Here is a 24,527-nt window from a genome sequence, read left to right on the forward strand (position 1 = left end):
TTTCTTTATCTTTCAGCCCCTCCATCTCATTTCTCTCTCTGTCTCCTTCCCTCCCTCCCTCCCTCCACTCCTCCCCCGCCCACAGCTCTTTCTCCTTCTCTCCATACCTCCCTCCCTCTCTTTTCTCTCACACACACACACATGCTTTCAAATACACACCCAGTCTCTTTCCTTTTCTTTCTCACAAACACACAGTCTGTCTCTGTCTGACTACTTTAAAAGCAGTAATTATAAATGACGTGGTTATCAGGGCATCCAGGTCTACTCCCCTCTCCCAACACACACACACACCACACACACACTCATACACACACACACACACACACACACACACACACACACACCTTTATTCCTGCTCTATCTCCTCTTCCTTTTTTCCCTTTTCTACATCCACTCTTTTCTTTCTCTCAGCATTGTGTCAGGAAAGGAAGCAGCTCTTGCTGGTGCGTATGGCACAGAGTGTGTGCAGTCTGAAAAGAAAGTAGGGGTCAGAGAGCTTCTCTCTATACATTTTCCTACCACTCAGAGCCATGCTGAGAAATAACCTGAAACCAGTGGCCTACAATACTTGCTTCTCCTTCACCACAGACAGCCAGTTTGGTCGCACCACAATTTCTTCCTCATAGTTTCACTGTTCCGCTTTTACAGGCGGCAGGGTAAACATGTGCATGTGGGTCTGAAACACTTCCGAACCATACAATTATGTTAGCGAGTCTCATGCATCGGTCTGGAATACAGAATGAGCTCGAAGCTCAATCGAATGTCTGTTATGGATATGAGACTGCCTGCCGGCATATATCATCTTGTTAAGGAAGCCCAGTGTGGCAGGCATTATGAAGTCGGCTACGGCGAGCGTAGAGTCAAGACGCTTTGCTCCCTATGAATGGGACAGATAGAACCAGCGATGAGCTGACTTTGGTCAGCCAGGCTGCCCCGGGACCCCACAGGAAGTGCTGAGGACAGTCCACGGAAGTCAACTTCCTGGCTGGACCTGCATCCCTTGTTGTGTTCTTTATTATTCTAAAGCCTGTCAAGGAAGGAAGCGGGGTGCTAACACAGATCTGCCTTATCTCCTCCATCGAATGTTCTGTGGATTCAAAGCAAGACATAGTACGAATGCCACTCTCACAGAGTAACCCCTGAAAAACATAGTCCTAATACTCTTCTGGAGTCCCGGGAGAGGAAAATAGTATAGCTGCTGGTGCCTGACTGGTTTCCTAAAAACTAAATCATATGATAATGTCAATAATCTGGCATCGCAAAACCTTTTGTTTGTATTAATAGGACGGTTACCAATATCATGAGGCTACAATGGGGAAATGAGGTTATATGAGGAAACATTGTGTAAGGCAGGTTTTGTAACATCGCGGTTCTAAAAAACACACACACACACACACACGTGTTATTTCTTCAAGTTCATTTTTAAAAACTTGCATGTGTTATGTGTTTTGTTCCAGGAGGAGGAGAGTAGCCGCTTGGTGCGGACCTACCCCAAGATGACTGAGGGCCACGTGGATGTGGGCACGCAGACGGAGCCCGTGGTGGTGCTATCTCTGGCTCAGGCTGCTGTTCTCGGCCTCATCTCCCAGAATGAAATCTTTGGGGCCACCATAGCTCCAAATGGCTTTTACACAGGGGAGCCCAGAGAGTGTCCTCCTCCTCCACCTGAGGCAATGGAGTATGAGTACGCTGATCAGCTAATAGGGGCCAACGGAGACTACCTGGCTGAGCCTTCTGGGGAGCCAGAGCCTCAGCCCCACTGCAGTGAGAGAAGGCGGCCGGGGCCCCGTGGGAGAACCAAGAGGCCCAGGAGTGAGGAGGGTCACCCACACAAAGTAGCAAGTCCACAGGCTCAGGTTAAAGGTGAACGGCTTGACTCTGATAGCCCTCCGTCTTGCATTCACATGAACAGCAGGCAAAGTCCCGGCAAGTCAGAGGATCCAGTCACTCAACAAGGTCCTCTGAAAGAGGAGCAGGCCTGCGGAAACTGTCCCTCATGTGTGAGAGACACACCCAGGCCACAAACAGACGGACAGCCAGAACAGGAAGAAGAAAACACTGGTAGAGAAAGAGAGAGGAAGGAAGAAGAGTTGGTGGTAGAGGAAGAAGAGGAGGAGGAGGCGCTAAACCTCAAGACCAGTGGCGACACTGGCAGTCCTCTGGAGAACCGCTATTACGAGTCCAACGAGGTGGCCTACGAGTCCGCTGACATGGCCCTGCCAGGAGAATATGAGGAGAACGGCCAGGCCATGCTGTGGTCAGACCCAGAGGGCCTCGCCAGACGAATGCAGATTGACCGGTTGGACATCAACGTACAGATCGATGAGTCTTACTGCGTAGATGTGGGCGAGGGTCTGAAACGCTGGAAGTGTCGCATGTGCGAGAAGTCATACACATCCAAATACAACCTCGTCACTCATATCCTGGGCCATAATGGAATAAAGCCCCATGAATGTCTACACTGTGGGAAGCTCTTCAAGCAGCCGAGCCACCTCCAGACTCACCTGCTCACCCACCAGGGCACCAGACCTCACAAGTGCACCGTTTGTGAGAAGGCCTTCACGCAGACCAGCCACTTGAAGAGGCACATGCTGCAGCACTCAGACGTCAAACCATACAGCTGCCGCTTCTGCGGTCGCGGCTTCGCCTACCCCAGCGAACTGAGGACCCACGAGAACAAACACGAGAACGGCCAGTGCCATGTCTGCACCCAGTGCGGCCTCGAGTTCCCAACCTACGCGCACCTGAAGCGCCACCTGGCCAGCCACCAGGGCCCGACCACGTACCAGTGCACGGAGTGCCACAAGTCCTTCGCCTACCGCAGCCAGCTGCAGAACCACTTGATGAAGCACCAGAACGTGCGGCCCTACGTCTGCCCCGAGTGCGGCATGGAGTTTGTCCAGATCCACCACCTTCGACAACACGCGCTCACTCACAAGGTACTGGCAGCGCACACCCTCGCACTTAGGGTACTGAAACTCAAATGACATGCCTTTGTCTACCAGTTTATATGCTCAAAACAAAACCAAGAACAGGCTCAGCTCATGCACATATCAAACCTTTAGTAAAATAGGAAACTGTCATTATTAAGACACAAACATAAAAGGGACGAAAGGGAATATTTAGCTTCACATGATCAGAGTCCTCTGATTGAGTCCTGAGAGAAAGATGGAGGTTATGTTGCACACTTGCACCACAGCCTTTCCTCCAAAACCAGTTGCTTTGTAAACACAGCCTTCAAAGGCCTTGAGTTTTTTTTTTGTGTGGCTCAACCCCCCACTTGCATGTGTTTTGTGTTGTGTGTCGTTCACAGAGCTACTTCCCTTTGTGTCTGATGAATCACCCTGGTCTTTCTCTCCATTGCATTACATAGTCTGTTTTATTCTATAGGGAAAAACATTTCTTTTCATTGCATTTGCTTTTGTTAAATATTAAAATTAAAGTTAAATAAATGTTGAAACCAAAAAGAAGTTCATTCTTTTCATTGTAAGACTTCTTTTGCTCCGTCTTTCAACACATGGGGGGGCTAATGTAATCTACATGTGTTGGATCAGAAGCCAGAACGCAAAGGCGCCTTGTGTGTTTTCTCCCTGTGACTCATTATTTATTTTCCTCTAAACCACATATATAGCCAAATTAATTAAAGGGTCCAAACACTTTTTGTTTCTGCAGGGCATGAAAGAATTCAAGTGCGACGTCTGCGCCAGAGAGTTCACCCTGTCTGCCAACCTGAAGAGACACATGTTGATCCACGCCAGCGTGCGGCCCTTCCAGTGCCACGTCTGCTTCAAGACCTTTGTCCAGAAGCAGACCCTTAAAACGCACATGATTGTCCACCTGCCGGTCAAGCCTTTCAAATGCAAGGTGAGTGAAGCGAGTGGAGTCTTACTTCAAGGGAAAAAAATCCCCACTGTGATGGCACTGACTATTGCTCTCTTGTCTCTCAGGTGTGCGGAAAGTCTTTCAACAGAATGTACAACCTCCTCGGCCACATGCACCTCCACGCCGGCAGCAAGCCCTTCAAGTGCCCTTACTGCACCAGCAAGTTCAACCTGAAGGGCAACCTCAGCCGACACATGAAGGTCAAACACGGCATCATGGACACCTCGATAGACGGACAAGGTGAATATCGCCGCTGATCATCCTTAACTGCACCCTCTGCTTTGAAACAGACGACACTCCTTGATGACATTTTGAATTTGTTGATGGGTTATGTGTGGCAAATTTCTGCACTTCATGTCGCATTATTGTCACTCAGTCTGCCCCTAATGCACTTTGACTTAGCATGTACTGTAATCGAGTGGCCAAGTGTTTTGATGTTTCTCTGTCACTCCCTCCCTGTGTGTTTAGTAAATATAGCAGTGCCTGGATTAGACATGCCTGTCTCTATCAGTAGAGACTGACACTGAGGCAGGGGAGGAGGAGGGGCGATCTGCTGGCTGTCCTCAATGAGGCCATGTGTCTTTAGGAAGAGCTCTGTGTGTGCGTGTTACTGAGGACAGAGCAGGGATCACATTCGTGTCTTTGCTTCTTTCATCAGAACCCCCCCAAGATCCAGAGGGCCAGGAGGACTACGAGGAGGAGAGCTTTGAGTTCAGCGAGCGAGAAAACCGAGCTAACAACAACAACACACCAGACATTGCTAAACTATCTCAAATGGAGTATTACAGCACCTATGGGAAGGGCGCAGGGCGCTTCAGCACTGCATGAATTATTGAAATGACCCCAAATTGAATATAAGTGTGAACTAATGAAAACGGGATTTTTTTGTTTTGTTTTTGCCTTTAAAGGCATAGTGCTTGGGTTGTTCTTCAAGCAAACTGCACATTCATATGCACTGGAATCACCCGTAATGCTACAAGAATTTGGAAATGTATACTTTTGACCTTATTACATATTTTTCTTCTCTAAAAACACAGCAAATCTACTGATAGATATATTATATTTGAGATAAGTGGACTGTCTAAAACAGGAGCATTTAGGTTAAAAAAAAATCTATACAAATATACAGATGTTATTTGCTTAAAGACAGGATCATCATCATCTGAGCCAAACTTAAAAAGCACATTTTTAGCTTCAAGCTTAAAAGCATCTGGTGGTGTTACACTGCACTTACTCATCCAGACAATCCCGGTCGCTCTCAGTCTGCTGGGGTAGTAAACTAATGTGAAGGGTTAAAGAAGGGAACAGCTCATTTCACTTGCCAAAGCTTATCAAGTTGCAGAGGTTAATGATTCACTTTGATTATAACTGTGATAAATTAAATCTGGAGGTCTGCGAAACGAGTTCCACTGGATCTGTAATCCGTGTTTTATTGTATATTACTGTACAGAATGTATCAGCCCTCCTGTATGTTGGCTGGTACTGTGATCGGTGCGTCGCACTGAGGGCCACTGTGTCTACTTTTTAGGTTTCTGCATTAACAAGCATCACCCTGTATTGATCTCTAGTCTATGAATGTAATTGTTTCTGTGGAATGTTTTAAAGACGCTAATGAAAAGAAAATCAAAAACACCCTTTTTTTCTAATGGTAGGACCCCTTTACCAAAGAATTGGATCAAATCTTGCAGCTACAGGGACTGTAAGGCTTTTTTCCCCCTTGCTGTTGTGTTGAGCTGGGACATTGGATTTCTAGGGGTCCAATCGCAGACCTCATGAAATTACATTCAGGTTCCCCTCCCACCCATCTGTAGATCTCCTCAAAAGATTACCACAGAGAACAGACTGTGGTACAGCTTCTCTTTCAACAAACCTCGCCATTTTCCCCCCTCGTCCAGGGCCTTCGCCAGACAAGACTGCAGCATTTTTCAAAAGCAATGCAAACCCCTGCATTCATATTGCAGTTCTGGTTTTTTTATTTTTTATTTTTTTATGGATGAATCTCAACAAGAAGTGTCCCAAAAAAACTCAAGACACAAATATTAAGTGCCCCAGTGTGTCTGCGAGAGCATGCCATCCATCATGCTGTACACTGGTCTCAAGTGATGAACGACAACCTCCCAACATGTGACAGGGCCACGGACCTTGTGGAAAATGATTTGGGAAATGCTCAATATATTCAGTTTCCCAGTGCTTAGCTTTTCAAACTTGTAACCTGCGAAAACAAAAAGGTATCCATTTGCGATGTTGATATAGCGCATTTAAAATATAAATGCTCAATTTTGTGAGTTTTTCCGGCTTGTGTGTTCGTTCCATCACCGTTTGAGTGATGATTACAAAAAGGGGACGATGTTCAGCTTAAATGGCTTTCTGTATTAGACATTAGTGTGGAGATAATGTGGATAGAAATGTATGTAAAATGTTGTGTACCAGACAATACTGTAAAATAATAAATTTATTTACCTTTAAAATGCCTGACCTTTGATTTCTGTAAAGAAAACAACAGCAACAAACACCGACAGTGGGTCAAACAGGATTTATTCGTACGTTTGACAGGCTTCAGTCTAGCCCAAGGCATTACACAGTATTGAATACAGTACTTCACATTACAAAAATAAAACCTTGCAAATAGTGGGACAGATAGTTAGGGAGGCATCAGGTGGAAGCACAGCTCTCGACTACAGAAATTTAATAACCCTTATAGTATACTACATAATCCTATAGACAGTACTTTTTTTTCCTTCAGACAAAATGCAAGTGGATTTATTGACCTTTTTAAGTTAAAAATGAGGTACAAAACAATGAGTGACGTTGCCATCTCCAGGCTAACTATATTCTTTCAAGTCCTTTACTTGCCGAGGGCTTTATCCAGATTTGTCTTGATGGCGTCGAGGAAGTCTGTGGTATTGACGTAGTGCTCGTTCAGCTTGACGCTGAGGAGGCAAGACAGGACAGAGCAGGAAATTCAGTAACATGAAGAAAAGACGACAATTTTGCAGCAGAACAACCAGTAACCGCTCTCATTTTATTATTATTATTATTAAGGCTATGGTAATAAGAACAGCATCATCATTATCAGTATCATCATTAAACATTTTAAAGATGCATGATAGAAACATTAAACACAGTAAGACTTGGTACTACATTACAGCTGTATTAAAAAAAGGCTGTCCTGTTTGTATGCACGTCTCTAGTTTGCTGCCTTAATGACAAAAATAACAAGCACTCACTGGCAGATGTGTGACTTAAAAGACAGAATGCGTACAAGCTAGCGGGTGAGCCGATGCTAACAGATACACTGACCAATCGTGTGGAGAAACAAGTCGGTGAACAAGATGACACATACCTCCACCAGGATTTAATAAAATGCTAAGAAAATCGTTCATTTGTACCTGGATCTAGATGAACTGTGCAACACGTGTTGTTTGTTCTTCTTCATTCACTTGTTCATGAGAAATGAGCAAAAATACAACCTCTTCTTATATTTTACAATGTTAACACTGCTTTAAATGTCTTAGATCCAGATTTTTATCTGAAGTGAGACAATTATTTTTCTTAGAAGAATGCCTAAATCTACACCAAAAGTTTTTAAGAGATCCTGCCAACAAACAAGCAAACAAAGAGAAACATAAACACAACTTAGAGTGGTAAAAATAAATCCTTAAACCCTGTTGTCGACAGAACACCACACTGACTTTACCTCCTATCAGCTAAAAACAAGATGAGGGCATATTTGGGACGAGGTTTCAAGTTCCCGTAGTTCCCGTCCTGTATCACATGCAGGCATGTCATAATCAGGGTAAATAACATCCTAGCTTAAGTCAATGTTGAGACTGTTGGTGGTGGTTTGATCAAAATAAAATATTTGTATTTCACGTTAAAAGAAGGAAATCTGCCAGCGAAAGCACCAAACATTCATTTTTTGATGCCATCATAAGCTTAATGTCCCAAAACACAAAGATGCTCCACGAACTAAATGGATACATGCTTCAGATTAAAGCTGCGACTAATGAGTTTCTGTGTGATTGATTCATCTGCAGATCATTTTCTCAAATTGTTTGGTGGATAAAATATCAGAAAATTGTGACAAATGGGCACTTAAGTTTTTCACAGCTCATGTTGAAATTTTTAGACAGCTTGTTCTGTCTGACTTAAAGTGATGGGTGGGTATCGAGAACCTGTACTGAACTGGTACCAGTTCCTGACTGGTCAGTACAGAAATGTTGATAAGTTCCTGGACGCACTGCTGCTGGTATTCATGTGACATTAATTCATTCTAACATAGCTGACATTTCCAAATTCCTATCTGTATTTTCTTTTACATCTTATTTTGAATATTTGTAATACTGTTTAAATTAAGCACCAAGAAGCATCACCAGACCTTTGTTGACATCTGCAGCAATTTTTCAGAAAACTAGGGAAATATTTTAAGTTGCTGTTCTGCACAAGATTATGGAGAGTAATGTCAGTAAAAGTAGCGATACCAATATCGGTATCTATAAAATAAAATAAAATGAAATGAAATAAGATCAAATAAATTAAAACAAAATGAAATAAAATAAAACAAAATAAATTAAAATAACATAAAATGAAATGAAATAAAAAACTATACCCATCCCTCCTTACAAAAAAAAAAAAAAAAGAAAGTATATAAATTAAAACGACAAAGTACAGAGAAAGGCTGCAAATCCTCCAAATTAAGATGCTGGAACTATTGTATGTTATGTCAAAAAAACATTACTAAATGACTGATTGATAATTAACATAACTGCAGATATTTTTTTCTGTTGGATCAACAAATTGATTCTCAGCTCTACTTTAAACTTGTTCCCCTTTCATGGATTACATAAACCACTAGACCTACCATGTTTCTAACGACTTCATCTTTTGTTTTATTTTATTTATTTCAATATGTTAACTTACATGAATGTCCTTAGCTATCAGGAATAATAATAGCTGCACTCATGCTTTTTATTCTACATATTTTAGGTGTGAAGTCCCAGTGATACCAAGAACTTTCCTTTTCTTATTTTTAGTGATCTCTGGGGCCAAACTGTTCCTCACACCTTCAGAAGCCCCGCAGGTAAAACATGTTTATGTAACACCTCCAAAACATTTAGGTTTGTTTTAGTGCAGTGTGCAGACAAATATTCAAATCACTGATGATGCCATTTAAACTGAACATGTTAAAGGCTGTGCTGTCATGGACACATACTTGCCAAGTCCTGTTTTTCCTGAGAGACTCACATTTCCCCCGGGGTTGCAATTCTCGTGTATTTCTCACAATTTACGACCAATTTCACCCCGTTTTTTTCTTTTTCCTTAACACAACCTGTTTCTGGCTCTGTGTAGTGCTTATAAACCCTGTGACCCTAAAGATGTACTATTTGCTCCCCACTTCCCAGTCTCACTCCATCTCTGACCTTCTGGAGACGGAGGGCCTCGCTTAAACATCCAGGACCCAGTGGTGTGTGGGTCAGGGAGGAAAGCTAGCTGTGGGTCCCTGGTGTGGGCCAAGCCTGCAGCCTGGCTTCCCTCACTCCTGGTACTCTTGTGGAGTACCAGGGTCATGAACCAAAGTCTTTGAAACTCAAAATTTTCTGGGGGAGGACCTCCAGACCCTCTGCTTAGGTTTTAAAAATCCTATCTATTTTTTGAGGACTTAAGGTTGGCAAGTGTGCTGCATGACACTCAGTGTGGACAAAGATCCCTGTTGGATATTTCCAGGACTTCACTGAATCAAAGACGAACTTTGATTTGATCTGATGACAAAACCCACTACTAGCAGCAAAAACTAGGTATATCTACATCATGCATCATTATTACCTTCATAAGTAACAAGTTTTACGATGTCTTTTTTGATGTGGCTTTGACCGCCATCTGTAACTTAGATATTATTAACACACAAACTTACTTGGACAGGCCGTGGATGCAGCCTGCGAGGTCCTTGGTCATCGTACCGCTCTCGACAGTCTCAACACACACCCTCTCCAGAGTCTGGGAGAACCTGCAGATTAACAAAGACATTTAGATGAAGAAAAACAACAACTTTCATCTCAGTGTCAGACTACAAAAATGGCAGCATCTCTTACTTGATGAGGTCAGGGTTGCCATCAAGTTTGCCACGATGCTCCAGGCCCCTGGTCCAGGCAAATATGCTAGCGATGGGGTTGGTGCTGGTCGGCCTTCCCTGGAAGGAGAGGTGAGGATAATGTTTTTAAGTGCTACACAAACAGGAACTTTGTTTTTAATTATCATGAATGTAAAGCATCATTTGTTTACTTGGTCTAAGCATTGAAGCATATTTCTCATTCTCAGTTTCCCCCACATGGTGGCAGTATAACCCCACAGATTACACAGCCTGTTTGCAAGGCCATAATTTGGCTTCACACATTTTCTGTTTCATTGCCCAGCTGAAATGTTTTCCAATACAGAGCCATAAGATTGATAAAGATGGTAAGTAACCTTCTGGTGCTCGCGATAGTGCCTGGTCACAGTGCCGTGGGCAGCCTCGGCCTCGATGGTCTTGCCGTCGGGACACACCAGAACTGATGTCATCAATCCCAGGGAGCCAAAGCCTAAAAACGGGGAACACAGAACACACAAAATCCTTCTTTTAATGCAACCCACATCTGCTCCCAAAAAACTGGCAGGCATCTCGAATGCTTATAGCTTGCGGTATTTCATAACAACTAAAATTTTCCCAAGAAGCAGAGGTGGTGTTGCTTTCCAAATATCTCACCCTGTGCGAGGATATCGGACTGCACATCTCCGTCGTAGTTCTTGCAAGCCCACACAAAGGCTCCCGAGGACTTCAGCACTTGGGCGACCATGTCGTCAATAAGTCTGTGCTCATACCAGATCTTCAGCTTGTCAAACTCGGGCTTGTAATGCCTGTAGGAAGCACAAGCAACATATTCAATCAATGCTGCGGTTTACCTTCCTATACACAACTTTTAAATGGAAAACAGTGGTTTCAATTGGACCATATTCTAATCACTGTGATCACTTTGTGTACAAGAATAAATGAAATACTATGTTCTATTTAGCGATGACACAGAGCAGTAGTTTTCCAAAAGAACTTGGAAACACAGACGACAGAAGGCACTTACTTTTCAAAGATATCCTGGAAGATGTCTTTAAATCTGCCATCATATGCTTTAAGAATGGTGTTCTTTGTGCTCATGTACAGGGGCCACTTCTTGCCAATAGCATACTGGAAGCAGCTGTGGGCAAAGCCTGTGATAGACTGTTGGAGGGGGAAAAATACACACACGACTGCTGTAGCATTTTATCAGTAGTACAGGGGTGAACAACCTTCCCCCTTGACAAGCTGAAAGTCATCTGCTATGACCTCTGATGTTGTTTAATCAAACAGAGCCGTGCTGATGAAGGCAAACAAAACAGTAGCGGAGCAGGTTGAAAAGACGCTGGTCTGCTCACTGAACGACTGCTGTGTCAATTCTACAAAAAGCCTCGGGCAGAGTGTGACTGCAGTTTTCTTTAAGCATGAGTAGAATTCACAGGTAGGTATAGGCATGAGTGCCAACAGTTTCTATGCCTACATGGTTAGAGACTGCGGTAGAAACTGGAACCAATAACAAGAATTACGCAATTTGATGTTATCTTGTTTTCTCCAAGTGGAAAAAAATAATATCTTTAATTTAGCAAGTACAAAGAAAAGGTCCGACACAATCTAGGCTGACACAAACAGACATTTCAATCTGACAAGCATCTCACTCAGATAAGCACAACCTTTTATTATCTTTTACCCCAAGAGTATCTTCTATGACACAATCAGCCCACAAGATATTTGTAGAGCACAGAAGGAAATCCTGTGTATTAAACATGCAGTTGGTAACTTTAATTATTTGCTAAAACCGTCTGAAAGAAGGACATGAGACAGATAGTCTGTAAAAAAATCATGCCCCGCCTCCTCTTCCTACTGCGTCTAACAGCATTTGTCAGAATCGACCACGATGCACCAAAAATAGCCACTCTGAGCCTCTGAAGCAGCCGTCAAACACGTCAGTCACTGCTTGTGAACTGCGGTCAAACTGTCAAACTAGGGAACGCTGATCAAATATGAATCAAGATTCTGTTACTGCATTGCCTACTTCTTGTCTCAAATGACTTAACAAACATATTTTAGTGGACTGTTTAGCTGTAATATGAGAAAGCTGGTGACCTGGGTGCCATGTTGGAAATAGTTGACCAGTGCCGAGTACCGTGCACCAGCTGGAGCAACTTTCTCATTTAACAGCTAAACAGTACACTAAACTTTCCTAAAACATCTGAGACTCGAAGTAGGCAATGCAGTAACAGAATCTTGATTCATATTTGGTCAGCACCGCCTAGTTTGACAGTTTGACCACAGTTCATGAAGTAACTGACAGCTGCGTTAGAGACTCCTCTGCTCTGATTGGCTGTTTTTGTTCACATTCAGTGAGGCTATCAGAAGCACTGCACGGCAATAGAGTAGGCAGAGGAATATGATTTTGTAAACAGATTATCTGTCTCATTTAGTGCTGTGTGAATAAAGTGACAGTTCAGCAAGTGCGAAAAAAGTTTTTTCATATTTCATTTTTTATAAGTTACCAACTTCAGCTTTAAAGTGAGAAAAGCGTTAAACTAAAACATTTCTTACTGTCAACAAATCCCATTAAAAGAGCAAAAACAAAGATTATTTTAACCAACTGACAGAAAGTTAATGGCAACTATTTTGATAATAGTTTTAGGATTATTTTCAAGCAATTTTTGCTGGTTTCAGGCTTCCTCAGTGTGAGAATTTGATGCTTTTCTTCTGCAAATATGATAACAAAATGACTAACTTTGGATTTCTGCACTGTTGATCAAATGAAACATGGCTACAATTTGAAGATAACCACCGTGGCTCTGTGAAATTACACAGGGCATATTTCTCTATATCTATATTTCTGACATTTAATTGACAAAGCAACTAAAATCAACAAAATAATGGACAGAATAATCAATATTAAAAAAAATAGTTAGCTGCAGCCCTAATTGATGCCACTAATAAGTACAGTCTGTGCAGCCAAAGCCTGATACATCTAATCCTCTGTGGAATAGATGCTCCATTAGTTATCCAAAAACTATTACAAGCACAACAGTGAGCAGCATCACTACACCATGTGACCGTGTTATTTATTATGGTGAACATGGAAACTGTAGTTTATTTTGAGATGATCGCACATACACGTGTTTGTATGTATTTACTGTGTGTCTGATAGTTGTGTGGTTACTGCTGGTCCTACAACAAACTGCCCCTCTGGGACAATAAAGCTATCCTTGAGCCTCGACTGTCCTGCTGCCATAAATATTCACTAGCACCCTAAATCTGCAGTGGAAAATACACCACTAACACATTGCCAAAAATGGTGAAATCAGTATTTATTCCAAGATTTACGTCCACAGCAGGAACAAACTGGCTTGAGGCCGAGTGTTACAGACGCAGTGCGGAATAGAAAAAGTAGTGAGAGAGGCACTAACACACTGTTGCTGCTTCTTTTGTTTTAATGGGATTTCTTGACAATAAGGCTGCCTTATCCTTTAAAACAGAAGCACACACACTCACTCACTCACTCACTCACTCACTCACTCACTCACCTCATCTGTGTTGTACATGCCCATTCCACAGCCACCGGCAGGGAAGTCATAGACCTCCCACTCCTTACCGGCGCTACCATCAGCAGGTGAGAAGATAATCTTGAACTTGCCGGGCTGATCCACAACAAAGTCTGTTGCTCTGTACTGTAGAAGAAACACTTCATTAACTTTTACAGCAATCCTGGGATCGCCTGGGAAATATTCCTGTAAACTGAACCGCTACATGCTCCTCAGTGTTTAGAGTTCACTCACCTGATCACCGAAGGCGTGTCTGCCGATGGTGATGGGCTGCGTCCAGCCTGGAACAAGCCTGGGAATGTTCTTGCAGATGATTGGCTCGCGGAAGACAGTGCCGCCCAGAATGTTCCTGATGGTGCCGTTGGGGCTCTTCCACATCTTCTTCAGGCTGAACTCTAAATATAGACACACAGAAACTACTGTTACAACAGGACGTGCAGCATTTTTGAAGCTGATACCGACATTAACTTTTGAAAGCTGAAATTCCCTTAAATTTGTTTTTCTAACAATTTAAAGCAACAAATGTTTTGTGCAGATAAAAATATAAACTCTCTCTCTCTCTGGTTGACAAACTATAGAGTTGCACTCTTTCTCTGGCATTTCTGTACTTCAATTTCCTGACGTTTATCAGTTGACATACACGGCTTGCCAATGTATTGGTTTGGTTCTATTAGCCTGTAAACACTGTTGATAACCTTGCATTTTACAAATGCAGCATGCTCACTGTTAATACAGCTGTTGTCGGTTTGAACACAGAGGACAGGCATGTGCCAAAATATCTGTGCATTAACAAATCACTGAATTGGACTTCGTTCCTCTGGATTGTTCTTGAGTTTAAAGTGCTATAAAATTAAAATGTAAACAGGTATACAGAAAGAGAATTGGGAGATTTGAGTTTTATATTTTGTGAGAGTTCATGTTCCTCAAGCAATCTGTATCTTAACCAAGCTGGTCATGTCTTAATAAATCTTTTAAAAGCTGTGCCTTGCATCCCAAAGTTTAGATATCTGCTGCAGTCAGCCCTTTGTAGCAACCAACAGGCCATTCTGACTGGACAGTTGATACTGTTTTCAATACAGGTTTGCTAATTCCTGTCCAAATCAGTCAGAGTTCTTTTCACTTTCCAAAGACCTTTTCAATTGTTTATACTGTAAATACATCATCTTTTCTATGCTGTGAACAACGGCTGAAACTACTCCCCCTCAACCTTTGGATTTAAATGGCTTAAAATGTTCTGAAATCCTAATGGGACTCTCAACTGCAGCTTCACTAAAGTTCAACCAGTTATACTGGGTATCACTCCAGAGAATATGACAAACAGGGGAAGAATGAAAGTACTGAGGACACTGCCCTTGACAGCAAAAGAAACTACAACGGCCTTGTTGCTAAAGCCGCCCTTCCAGCTCGATGGAGAGATGCGGTAAAAAGTGTCTTTCTTATGGAAAAGACTACAGCAAGATTACAGTTTAAAATTTATAAGTTTAATAGACAATGGTTCCTGTTAATATGGGCAGTGTCAGAACTATAGCTACCTCTCTTCGTCCTTGAATTTTAATGTAAACATCTCCACATTGTATACCATGTTCTGTGTTTTGTGTATAGTCTTTGTTATATGTTGAATAAATAAAGTTCAACCAGTTAAAGGTATACTATGCAGGAGACAATGCACAGTCTATACAATGTATAGACTCCTACAGAAGTAATCCCTCTCAGTCATCACTCACAGCCCACTCTGTGTGTGGCGGTGTATTCATCTGCAGAGACTCTGCTCTCTGCCTGTATTTTCTTATTTTCTTCTTATTTTATTTTCTGTGTTGGGCATGTTTATGGGCGTGCACCCCCACGGTGCTCAGATGAGGTCGGGGCTTTATAAAAAAGGCAGCAGCGAGGTGCCAGATGTAAGCAGCAGGCTTCCGAGAAACGCAATGCCAAAAAACACATAGTGAGGTAAGACGCCAAAACAGAAGTGAAACTGGGGTTGGTTTTTACTTTCACTTTCACTGGTGAGCGTGTTTATAAACAGTAACCCACAATCCCGCGTAGTATACCTTTAACACAGCTAGTCATGCCTTGATAAATCTTTTAAAAGCTGCAGCCTTGCATCCTGGAGCTCTGATGTGTGCTGCAGTCGGCCCTTTGTAGCAACCAACAGACTCCTCTGAGTGGACATACCTCAGTCTAAGTTTGCTAAGCCTCTTTCCAGTCGCTTTCTGGAGACCTTTTCAATTGTTTATATTGTAAATACACTGAATTTCCTGTGCTGTGAAAATTCTCCCCCATGATAACAGCCGCATGAAACTGCTCCACCTCAATCTCTGGATTTAAAGGGCTTAAAATGAAAAACTCTGAAATCCTAATGAGAGTCTAAACACGAGCTTGAGTGAAGTTCAACCAGTTTAATGAGTATGTACACAATTCTACCACCTACTATAAAGACAAATATACTCTGCATTGTCTCCTACACTGTACTCAAAATCTTTTGACTTTGAGTAAATATTATAATATATAATTATAATGTTTACTGATACAGCCGTTATATAAATCAGTGATTACAAAGTGCTTTACAAAGAGCAGAGGCCTGTGCTACCAAGCAGGATTTGAAGTTAGTGACGTAACTTAACTCAGGTTTTCAGTACTACGAAGGTGGTTCTCTTTTTACCAGGATAAATCACAGTGGTAACTTATGCTGAACAGCTAACCAGCTCCGGAGCAGATTAACTTCAGGGTAACGGATCACAGCCTGTCAACACCCCAACCTCTGACCAATCATATCACTGAAGAAAAAGTATCCATGGACAGAAGTCCAGAGTCTCAGGTAAAAAGAGGAGCCTATACCGTATATTGTAGGTCAGTAGAATCACTTCATTGTTTCAAGGCTCCAATCCAGAGCTTCTAACAAATGGAGAGATCGTTTACAACACTAAACACATGATTTTAGCAGGATTTTAACTTGTGCAGAGTTTATTTTAGTCCGGAGTGATCGCTGACAGTGCTGCTTTCACACTCTGACTCACTGCAGCACGAAATAACATGAGACACCTACGTGACGAGAACTAGGATAAAACAGATAATAATCTATTAGTAAAATAATCCACATACTGTTAATGGGCTTCCGTTATTATAAAAGGCCACATTTTGGTCATGCAGACCTCATGATGATGTTGCTCGCAATTAACATGAACCTCTATCACATGAATGTGCTCGTGGCTGGATAGAAAACCCAGAGCTGACTTAACTAGTTGATAACCAGCTCTGTAGTACTGGTTATCCAGATGGCCAATGTTAGGCTTAGTCAAGCCAGATAATGAAAAGATATCCTGGGTAAGATGATCTGGCTTCATAGTACAGGCCTCTGGTGAACTCATTCTAGGTGTGAGGCAACAGGTGCAAGTCTACTCTAAATTTATCGATACATAGATTCTGGACATTTGAAATGGTTTCGATACTCATTTTCAGCAGTATTGATAACACCAGTACCAGCTGTGCTTTCTCACTCTCTCCTATTGTTAATATTTACTAGTCATCCTGCCGTGTTCTGGTACTAAACAAGAAAAGAAAATTAGTTGTCGTCATGTTCTAGCCTTATTATATTTATGTTAAATAAGAAGTAAATAATTGTATTCCCTCAATGTCAATTTTTCCATCTGGCGCCGAAAAAGGTATTGAATATCAGTATTTTTCAAGGTATTGTATCAAAGTTAGAAATTCCAGTATTGTGACGACGCTTTTTCATACACACCTTCCACTCTGGCTTCGTCGGGTGTGATGGTGGCACACTTAACAGCCACACTGTACTTCTTAGTGGCCAGGGCAGAGTCGATGGTGACCTGGTCATCAGTCTGGTCACGGTACGGCAGACCCAGGTCGTAATACTTCAGCTCAACATCGACGTTGCTCAGGATCAGCTAAAAGACACAACAACCACCACAAATTAGCATCCACAATTGACCACAGTCGCTACACTGTTTTGATGTCTAGGAAAATTTATTCTGTTCCGTTTTCTGAGCGATTAAATCAAATAACATCAAACTGTGGCTAAATGTTCAAAAACCCACCAAATTTGCTCAACAGATCTACTTTATGATGTGAGCATAATGCAGTGTGAAAAGTGTGACTTAAAGTATCTGCATGAAAAATCTTTTTATAAATCACACAATGACTGAACAACACAACTCAGAAAACATTCAAGGATTTTATCTCATGCTTCTCCACGTTTTCTGCCTGAGCCAACTGAGCCATCTGCTCTCTGCACGGGCAATCAGCCAGTGACTGAATGAAACATCACCCAAGCACCTCCCCCCTACATCATACACACATAATCTCCCATAGAAAAGCCTCCCCTAATATCCACGTGTCAGGCTGCAGTATAAAAATAGGAGAGTCAGACAGCGTGGGCACGTTGTCCTCTGAGACTCACACCAGTGTTGGTGTGTGTGCACCCCTGGACGCCCCTTTATCACCTTCTCTTTGATGAACTCCCAGATGATCCTGGTCATCTCATCTCCGTCCATCTCCACCACCGGCTGCGACACTTTGATGCGTTTGTCGGCATCTGTCAATCACACACAGAACGGTTCATGTAAATCCAGCTTTTCATTCACAACAAAAATGGTAATTTATTTAGGGGTCAAAGATGGCTGAGCAACAGGAAACTAAACCGACTGGAAAAAAAAGAAAGAGATCCTGTTTCCAGGCTGTCTGCAGATGTCAGGCACTTGTGCATTTGGTTTCCTGTTTCCTTTGCTTTTGCCAGATAATATCTGTGCCTCAGGAATAATGCTGCAACTAACTATCAGTTTCATTCTCAATTAATCTGCCAATTGTCTATAAACTGATTTATCATTTGGTCTATATAGTGAAAAAATGTTTATCACAGTCCAAGGTGACATCTTCAAATGCTTTGCTTTGTGCCATCAACTGCCCAAAAACCTGAGATATCAAACTTCTCATATGAAATAAAAGCAGCAAAGCAGCACATTTTAGAGACTACCATTACTGTGCATAATATTCTTTTAAAGGTCCCCAGTGTAGGATTTAGCGGCATCTATTGGCAGAAATGGAAATATAATATTCATGACCATGTTTCTATTAGTTTATAATCACCTGAAAATAAGAATCAGCATGTTTCATTTAGGGATGTTCCTGGCGACTAATTTCCCTGTCGACTAAATCAAAATTTCAATTAAGACTAGTCCACTAGTCTAAAAATGGAAAACACTCAGTAAACAAACAAAAACATTTAGCACAATTTATTGTTAAGTATTTGAATCACATCACAACATCATCACAATTTTCAACAGCCATGTCAGATTTAAATACTGCTGAAGTACGAGACATTTTGCATTGTGTGGTATGAATGAACATGACTCAAAACAACTCAAAAGTTAGCCACTAAAATAACATCTAAAATAAATAAATTGCCTCCGAATGAAATATTATTCACTTTAAAGTTAATAAAACATCTAAAATATAATTAAATTTCAGCTGAAATGAGAGGCATTTTGCGCCGTGCAGTATGAATGTAAACCCTGCACATTATCTGACAACAACTCACTTAGTTAACAAATGACAACATCTCAGAAAAGATAAACTGCTGCTGAATTCATTGTCTAGATCAAAGTACTGCCAAACCGTGCTGGTTTTGCAAAAGGACATCTCTCCAATTTCCCGCCATGCTGTTTTAAAACCGTTTTAAAACAGTCTACTTAAGCATTACCGCGGGGAGGGGGACTGCTGTCTGACAGCTCTGTAGCACCCACTAGTGGCGGGTGGCTGCATGACAGTTAAGTGGCCTTGTACATGAATTGTACAGTAGTTGGTTTAACTGACTAATATTTCTGGTGCCGACTGGCGAGGGGGTGGATGTTTCATCGTTCAGACAGCTTATTGCGTGCATCCCTTGTTTTGTTACCTTAGAATGAGCTGTTAATAGCTACATAAGAAACAGGTCCTCTACAATGTAGTCCACCATGTTGTTCTATAGTAGCCCAGAACGGACAGACAAAACACTGGCTCTAGATATGGCCATTCGCGTTTTTGCGTCAGCCACTGTAGTTCTCCTACACGCTTGGCACATGGGAGTAGTTTCAGGTCTGCAACCTCACCGGTAGATGACACTAAACCCTAAATGCTGGACCTTTAACTACATTACTTGGTGATAACAGGACAACAAAGGCCTGATAGACTAATGACAATTTTAATAATGGACACCAACAGTTTCCCAAGGAAAAAAAAAAAAAAAAAATCGAGAACATCACTTTACTAAAAAGGTAACATATCATGGGTATTTGTCCTTTTTAAGACCAAATCGTTAATCTCAGAACTGAAAAATACTCAATAGTAGGTATATGGATACAAATATCAAGGTGCCCTGTGAAGATTTTCATGTAAACAAACAAATTTATGTGGTATTTTTACCAAACTGTATTATTGGTGGCTAACATACATGTTGAATGCACTTCTTTCAACAAAACATCTGCACAGTTAATTTTAATTGGAGCAAAATAAATATTTCTAAACCTGCATTGTTTACATTCACGTTTTCTAGCTAGCAATCTTCATCCCTGCATTATGTTGGCTACGATTCTTGGCCCAATACTGCATCGGACAGTCGGTCAGTGGAATAGCCTGAACCTGTTGGCATTACATCAGCGAGTCCTCGTGCATGTGAGACAAACAAATCAGGACCCACTCACTAAAAACACTGCTCCACAGTAGTGCTACTAGTCACCAAAAACTCCACAGGGTACCTCTAATCTGTCGTTGCAACCCTTCCAGAAATACCAATTCAAGATCTACGGTTACATCATCGCTAAAAAGATTTAACTCTTAATATACTGCCCACAGCTTTACTCTACAAACCATGATATTAGTTATGGGAGAAAACATTTGGGATCCTGAATGTAATATCCTTAAATCTTGAGCATCATTTCATGTTTAAAAACATTAAAACTTTACAAACTTTTGTTTGTAAACACATGTGTGGTTTTACTTTCAGACAAACAATCACTTATGAGAGAAAGGTCTGTTAACCTCTTTGCTTTCCCATTGGATCAACATGGATTAGTATCTCTAATCATATCTGCTCGGTGTGTGAGAGTACCGCCAGCAGGACCATCTGAGTGAATAGAAAAGTACAGGGGGAGGTGCCGAGGATCAAGTGACTCTCAGAGTTCCCAGCCAAGTTAATGCTCCCCCACTGCTACCCAAAGCCTTCCTAAAATAATGCAAGTAAACATAAGGAGCATGGTGGAACCGTTAAGCAAACAAAATTTCCTTATATTAAATGAATTTAATAAAATATAAAAAAAAATCCATGTGGGTTATGTGAAGACATTTGACCTAGTTGGGATTATAAAGCCGGTAACACCTGTCAAAACAGCCTCTGCCCTGTTCCCATGCTCCAAACATGATACATGAGCCCGGCCAACCACAGACACACAGTGTCCACCAAGCACTCAAAATAACCTTGTGGCAAAGACAGTTCTGACCTTTATGTTACAATCCATACAAGCATTACTCAACAGCATGAAGCAGACAGAAAGGAATAACAAAAGCAAAAGTATGTGCTCAGTGTCACTGGTTGTGGTGAGTTTTCGTGTCCCTAGTTACATGGTGACAACAATTTCTGTGTATAGAGATTCTGTCACTAGAGCTGAAATGTTTTGTTTTCTTACCAATTTATAGAGCAAATGGCTACTCGAGACAGATTAATCAATAATGAATCTAGCTGCATTGGGAAATAAGCTTTACCAGACCACCATCACTCATACTGTATATGCTACAGGTTAGCATTAGCAATATCAAAAGTTATGTGTTGTTACATTCAGCACCTCATGAGCAGGGAAAGTAAACTGGATTTTGGTAATCTAATAGCAGACTTTGTCATTCTGCACCTGCTACTGAAACAGTATAGTCTCTGCCGCAGTGCATCATGGGTGAGTCATTAACGGCCACCGTTTCTGGCATAATTTCTGACTCGTCTAACCTAAATCTGCAAAAACAGGGCTCTACTATCACAGCACATGAGGGGGAGGGGAGTGCAAGAGGGAGCTGAGTAGATTATGTAACTTGTGAATGCATCACAAACTGGATGGTGAAGGGCGAGCTGAAACAAAGTCATGTGGGTCTGACTGCCACATCATTCGCTCATGTACTGCAAGATTTTTCCTTTCCACCAGTAGCTTTAGATGAAGCCGGTCAGTAGCAGAAATATACAACAGAGTATATACTGTAGAGTTGCACAGAAAATGACACTATTATTCATAGGTTAGCATGTTGATGTCAACATGAAACACAGGAGCAATTTCAAAACAAGTCAACAGCTACTTACAGTCTAGATATAACTTTGAGGAGGAATATAGTTTTGGCTCCAACAGCTGTAACAGAATTGGCCTAAATGCAGTGTGAAAATCTATTTTAAACCGGGAAATATCTGATGATAGAATAAGTAAACAGCGCTAATAATTCTGACCTGGCGTTCAGTGCCAACTTTCAGTGTTAAATCCCCTGTGAGCACACCTATTTACAACTAATATCAGAGGTGAACTGTGAGGTGAGATCTTTATGTGTCCAACATAACTTGTGCCACACACATTAAGCTCAAGCACTCAAAGACTAAAACTATGTGCACCTTAAGGTCAACATGACCTCAACAACCTCCGTCTAGGTAGACTCGGTTAACTTTCAACAGACGGGAGACGAGACTTAAACCCCTTCAGTTTTAATCCAATCATTCACCAGGTAAACAAAATGACTAAAACTAAGCTGCAGGCGAGACGTCTCTGAGGGCATCAGTTAATGAGCTGGTAAACTGCTAACAAACAAGAGGAAGCTGCTGCAAATGCAAGGTTGTAGAGTTTACAAACTAGAGTTGGAGGCTAAAGGGTGCATTACACCTGCTGGTTTTAAAACTCAGCACCAAGAAGAAACAGCATGTTGGCCAATTTTATGGGCACTGTAAATGTAAAGGGCATGCAATTGCAGCAAACAGCTGCTGTTAGAAACAACAATACAACTTGTGACCACAATACAGAAAGATAAAGGCACTCTCAAAGCACACTGACCGCTATCCCTGGTGGTTTTTTGAATTAAACACCAAACAAAATGCAGTGGCACTGCTCCCATAGGCGTACCCTAACAGATGTTACACCTAAGAGTTTGAGAGTAGCGGCAGCACAGTTTGTTTTATCTACCTGAGACATTCCTGCTGGCACAAACCAGGCTACTATCATTCACTGACAGCTCGGTACACTACAAAGCTCAAATTACATCTTGATTAAATCACACCAGAGTCAAAGTGCCCTTCATTTGACCCACTCCTTTGTAAACACTAACCAGTGGTGCTACTTTCAGTTGCATGGAGACATGCAAGCCACAACACAAGGGGCTTACACAGTCACAAATTCCCTGCTGTATGAAATTTGGGATGTCTGCAGAGCCCACGTGATGAATCTGGATCCCTGCTCCAAATCTCAACACCTAAAAAAAGCAACATTTTGATTGCTCTCCTGGCACTGGTGTGAATAAGTCTAATTTGTGAGCGCCGAATGTAAGAATAACAAACCGCAGGGAGGTTTACAGACAGAAAACAGGGGTCAGATGTGGTGAAATGTGCAGCTAGTAGCTTCACTGTGAATGAAACCCAGATGGAAAACATTATGTAGGACAGACGGGGCACCGGCAGCCATTGCTCTGTATAGCGGAGGCTCGTATGCGGTGGCTGACCTTGGCAAAAGTTTTCCAAGACGGTGTCACACTAATGACATGATGACTGAGGAGGAACTCATCAGATAACCTTGACACAACCGAGTTAATTTGATAAATTAGTGGTTAAGGCTGTATTTCAGTCCCCGGCGACTAGCAATAAAATGTCCGCACACTCAGCTAAAAACGGAAGATTCCTTTTATTCATCAGCTGCCAGCTTCTGCTCCGCTATTCATTTAGTCTCTTTACAAAATGAAGCAGGGTGTAAACTTGTCTTGTCACGTTTGTTTTGCTTGTAGCAGTCAAACTGACCGTTAACGTCTCATTCATTTATGAGGCAACATATCTTTAAACGGTCATCCTCAAAGTTTGGATGGGGAAGATAAAGACAGCGCTCGCTTCGCCTTCTTGGCCGTCAAATATGTCGACGTTTAAAGCCCCCGGATTATAAGAATAGCCTGTACTCAACCCGGCATAAATCAACCATTAAAACACTGGGAAGCCTTTAGAGCATCATTGCCCCTAAGCTTAGGAAACCATTAACACCATTAACAGCATCCCAAGCTAACGCAAGTTGGCTAACATAGTTAGCCGCGTTAGCTTCGCCCGCACCGGCTTCCAACGGCTAGCTGATTTTTGACTTCACACCGGCACATCTAAGCTGTATTTAAACGCACCAATCCTGACACACAAAGCTAAACCGTTAACACAGTGATGCTGTGGGTGATACCGGTTATAACTCTCTGTGCACTCACAGTTTCTTTGTTGCAAAGTCTGGCAATTTGCAGCCGGCGCAAGCACCGCCGGGTTTCTGGAAAACGCAGCGGCGGATCTCGAAAGAGAGCTGAGGACTTTCAAATATCCAGCCATGTCTCCTTGGCCCGGTTCAACTTGGGAAGTGGTTGACACTCGACGAAAGTCAGAGCAGAGAGGGGGCAAGCGCTCTGAGGCTCTCTGCAATATAGTGAGCGGCGGAGCAGCACCGCCCTTCTTCGCCTCACCGGCGGGACACGCTGGTTGCTACGTCAGAGTCACACAGTCTCAGAGGAGGGACTGAGACTAAATAGTGGTTTAACTCTGCAGCGTCTCCCTCAGTCTAGACGACATGTACAGTGCCGTAGAGCAGGGTACATTCTCAGCTTCTCATGGCTGCATGACCTAAAGCAAAGGTCACCTTCTGCCGTCACTGCTGCTTATTCATTAAAACGGTGGTTCCTGTTTTATGCCTTCACCACACACTGTAGAAATAGATGTAGAAATGAGTCATATCGATTCCACACCTACAAAAACTGAAGGT

General features: G+C 42.1%; 2 protein-coding genes across 2 annotated transcripts; one reads left to right on the forward strand and one right to left on the reverse strand.

Moving 5' to 3' along the window:
* Positions 1-1,436: 1,436 nt before the first annotated feature.
* On the forward strand, positions 1,437-5,301 carry znf710a (zinc finger protein 710a). The gene is made up of 4 exons (XM_050072716.1): positions 1,437-2,939; positions 3,673-3,864; positions 3,948-4,122; positions 4,541-5,301. The coding sequence occupies exons 1-4, from the start codon at positions 1,497-1,499 to the stop codon at positions 4,708-4,710; spliced, it is 1,980 nt and encodes a 659-aa protein (XP_049928673.1). The 5' UTR covers positions 1,437-1,496; the 3' UTR covers positions 4,711-5,301.
* Positions 5,302-6,399: 1,098 nt separating this feature from the next.
* idh2 (isocitrate dehydrogenase (NADP(+)) 2) lies at positions 6,400-24,209 on the reverse strand. The gene is made up of 11 exons (XM_050072717.1): positions 23,986-24,209; positions 17,985-18,076; positions 17,264-17,429; positions 13,759-13,919; positions 13,507-13,650; positions 10,992-11,128; positions 10,622-10,773; positions 10,345-10,457; positions 9,972-10,069; positions 9,794-9,886; positions 6,400-6,812 (listed from the first exon to the last, which is right to left on the reverse strand). Exons 1-11 carry the CDS (start codon positions 24,098-24,100, stop codon positions 6,728-6,730), a joined length of 1,356 nt encoding a protein of 451 aa, XP_049928674.1. The 5' UTR covers positions 24,101-24,209; the 3' UTR covers positions 6,400-6,727.
* Between the last annotated feature and the right edge of the window lie 318 nt (positions 24,210-24,527).

The sequence above is a fragment of the Epinephelus moara genome, chromosome 20 (assembly GCF_006386435.1).
Source record: "Epinephelus moara isolate mb chromosome 20, YSFRI_EMoa_1.0, whole genome shotgun sequence".
Classification (NCBI taxonomy): domain Eukaryota; kingdom Metazoa; phylum Chordata; class Actinopteri; order Perciformes; family Serranidae; genus Epinephelus; species Epinephelus moara.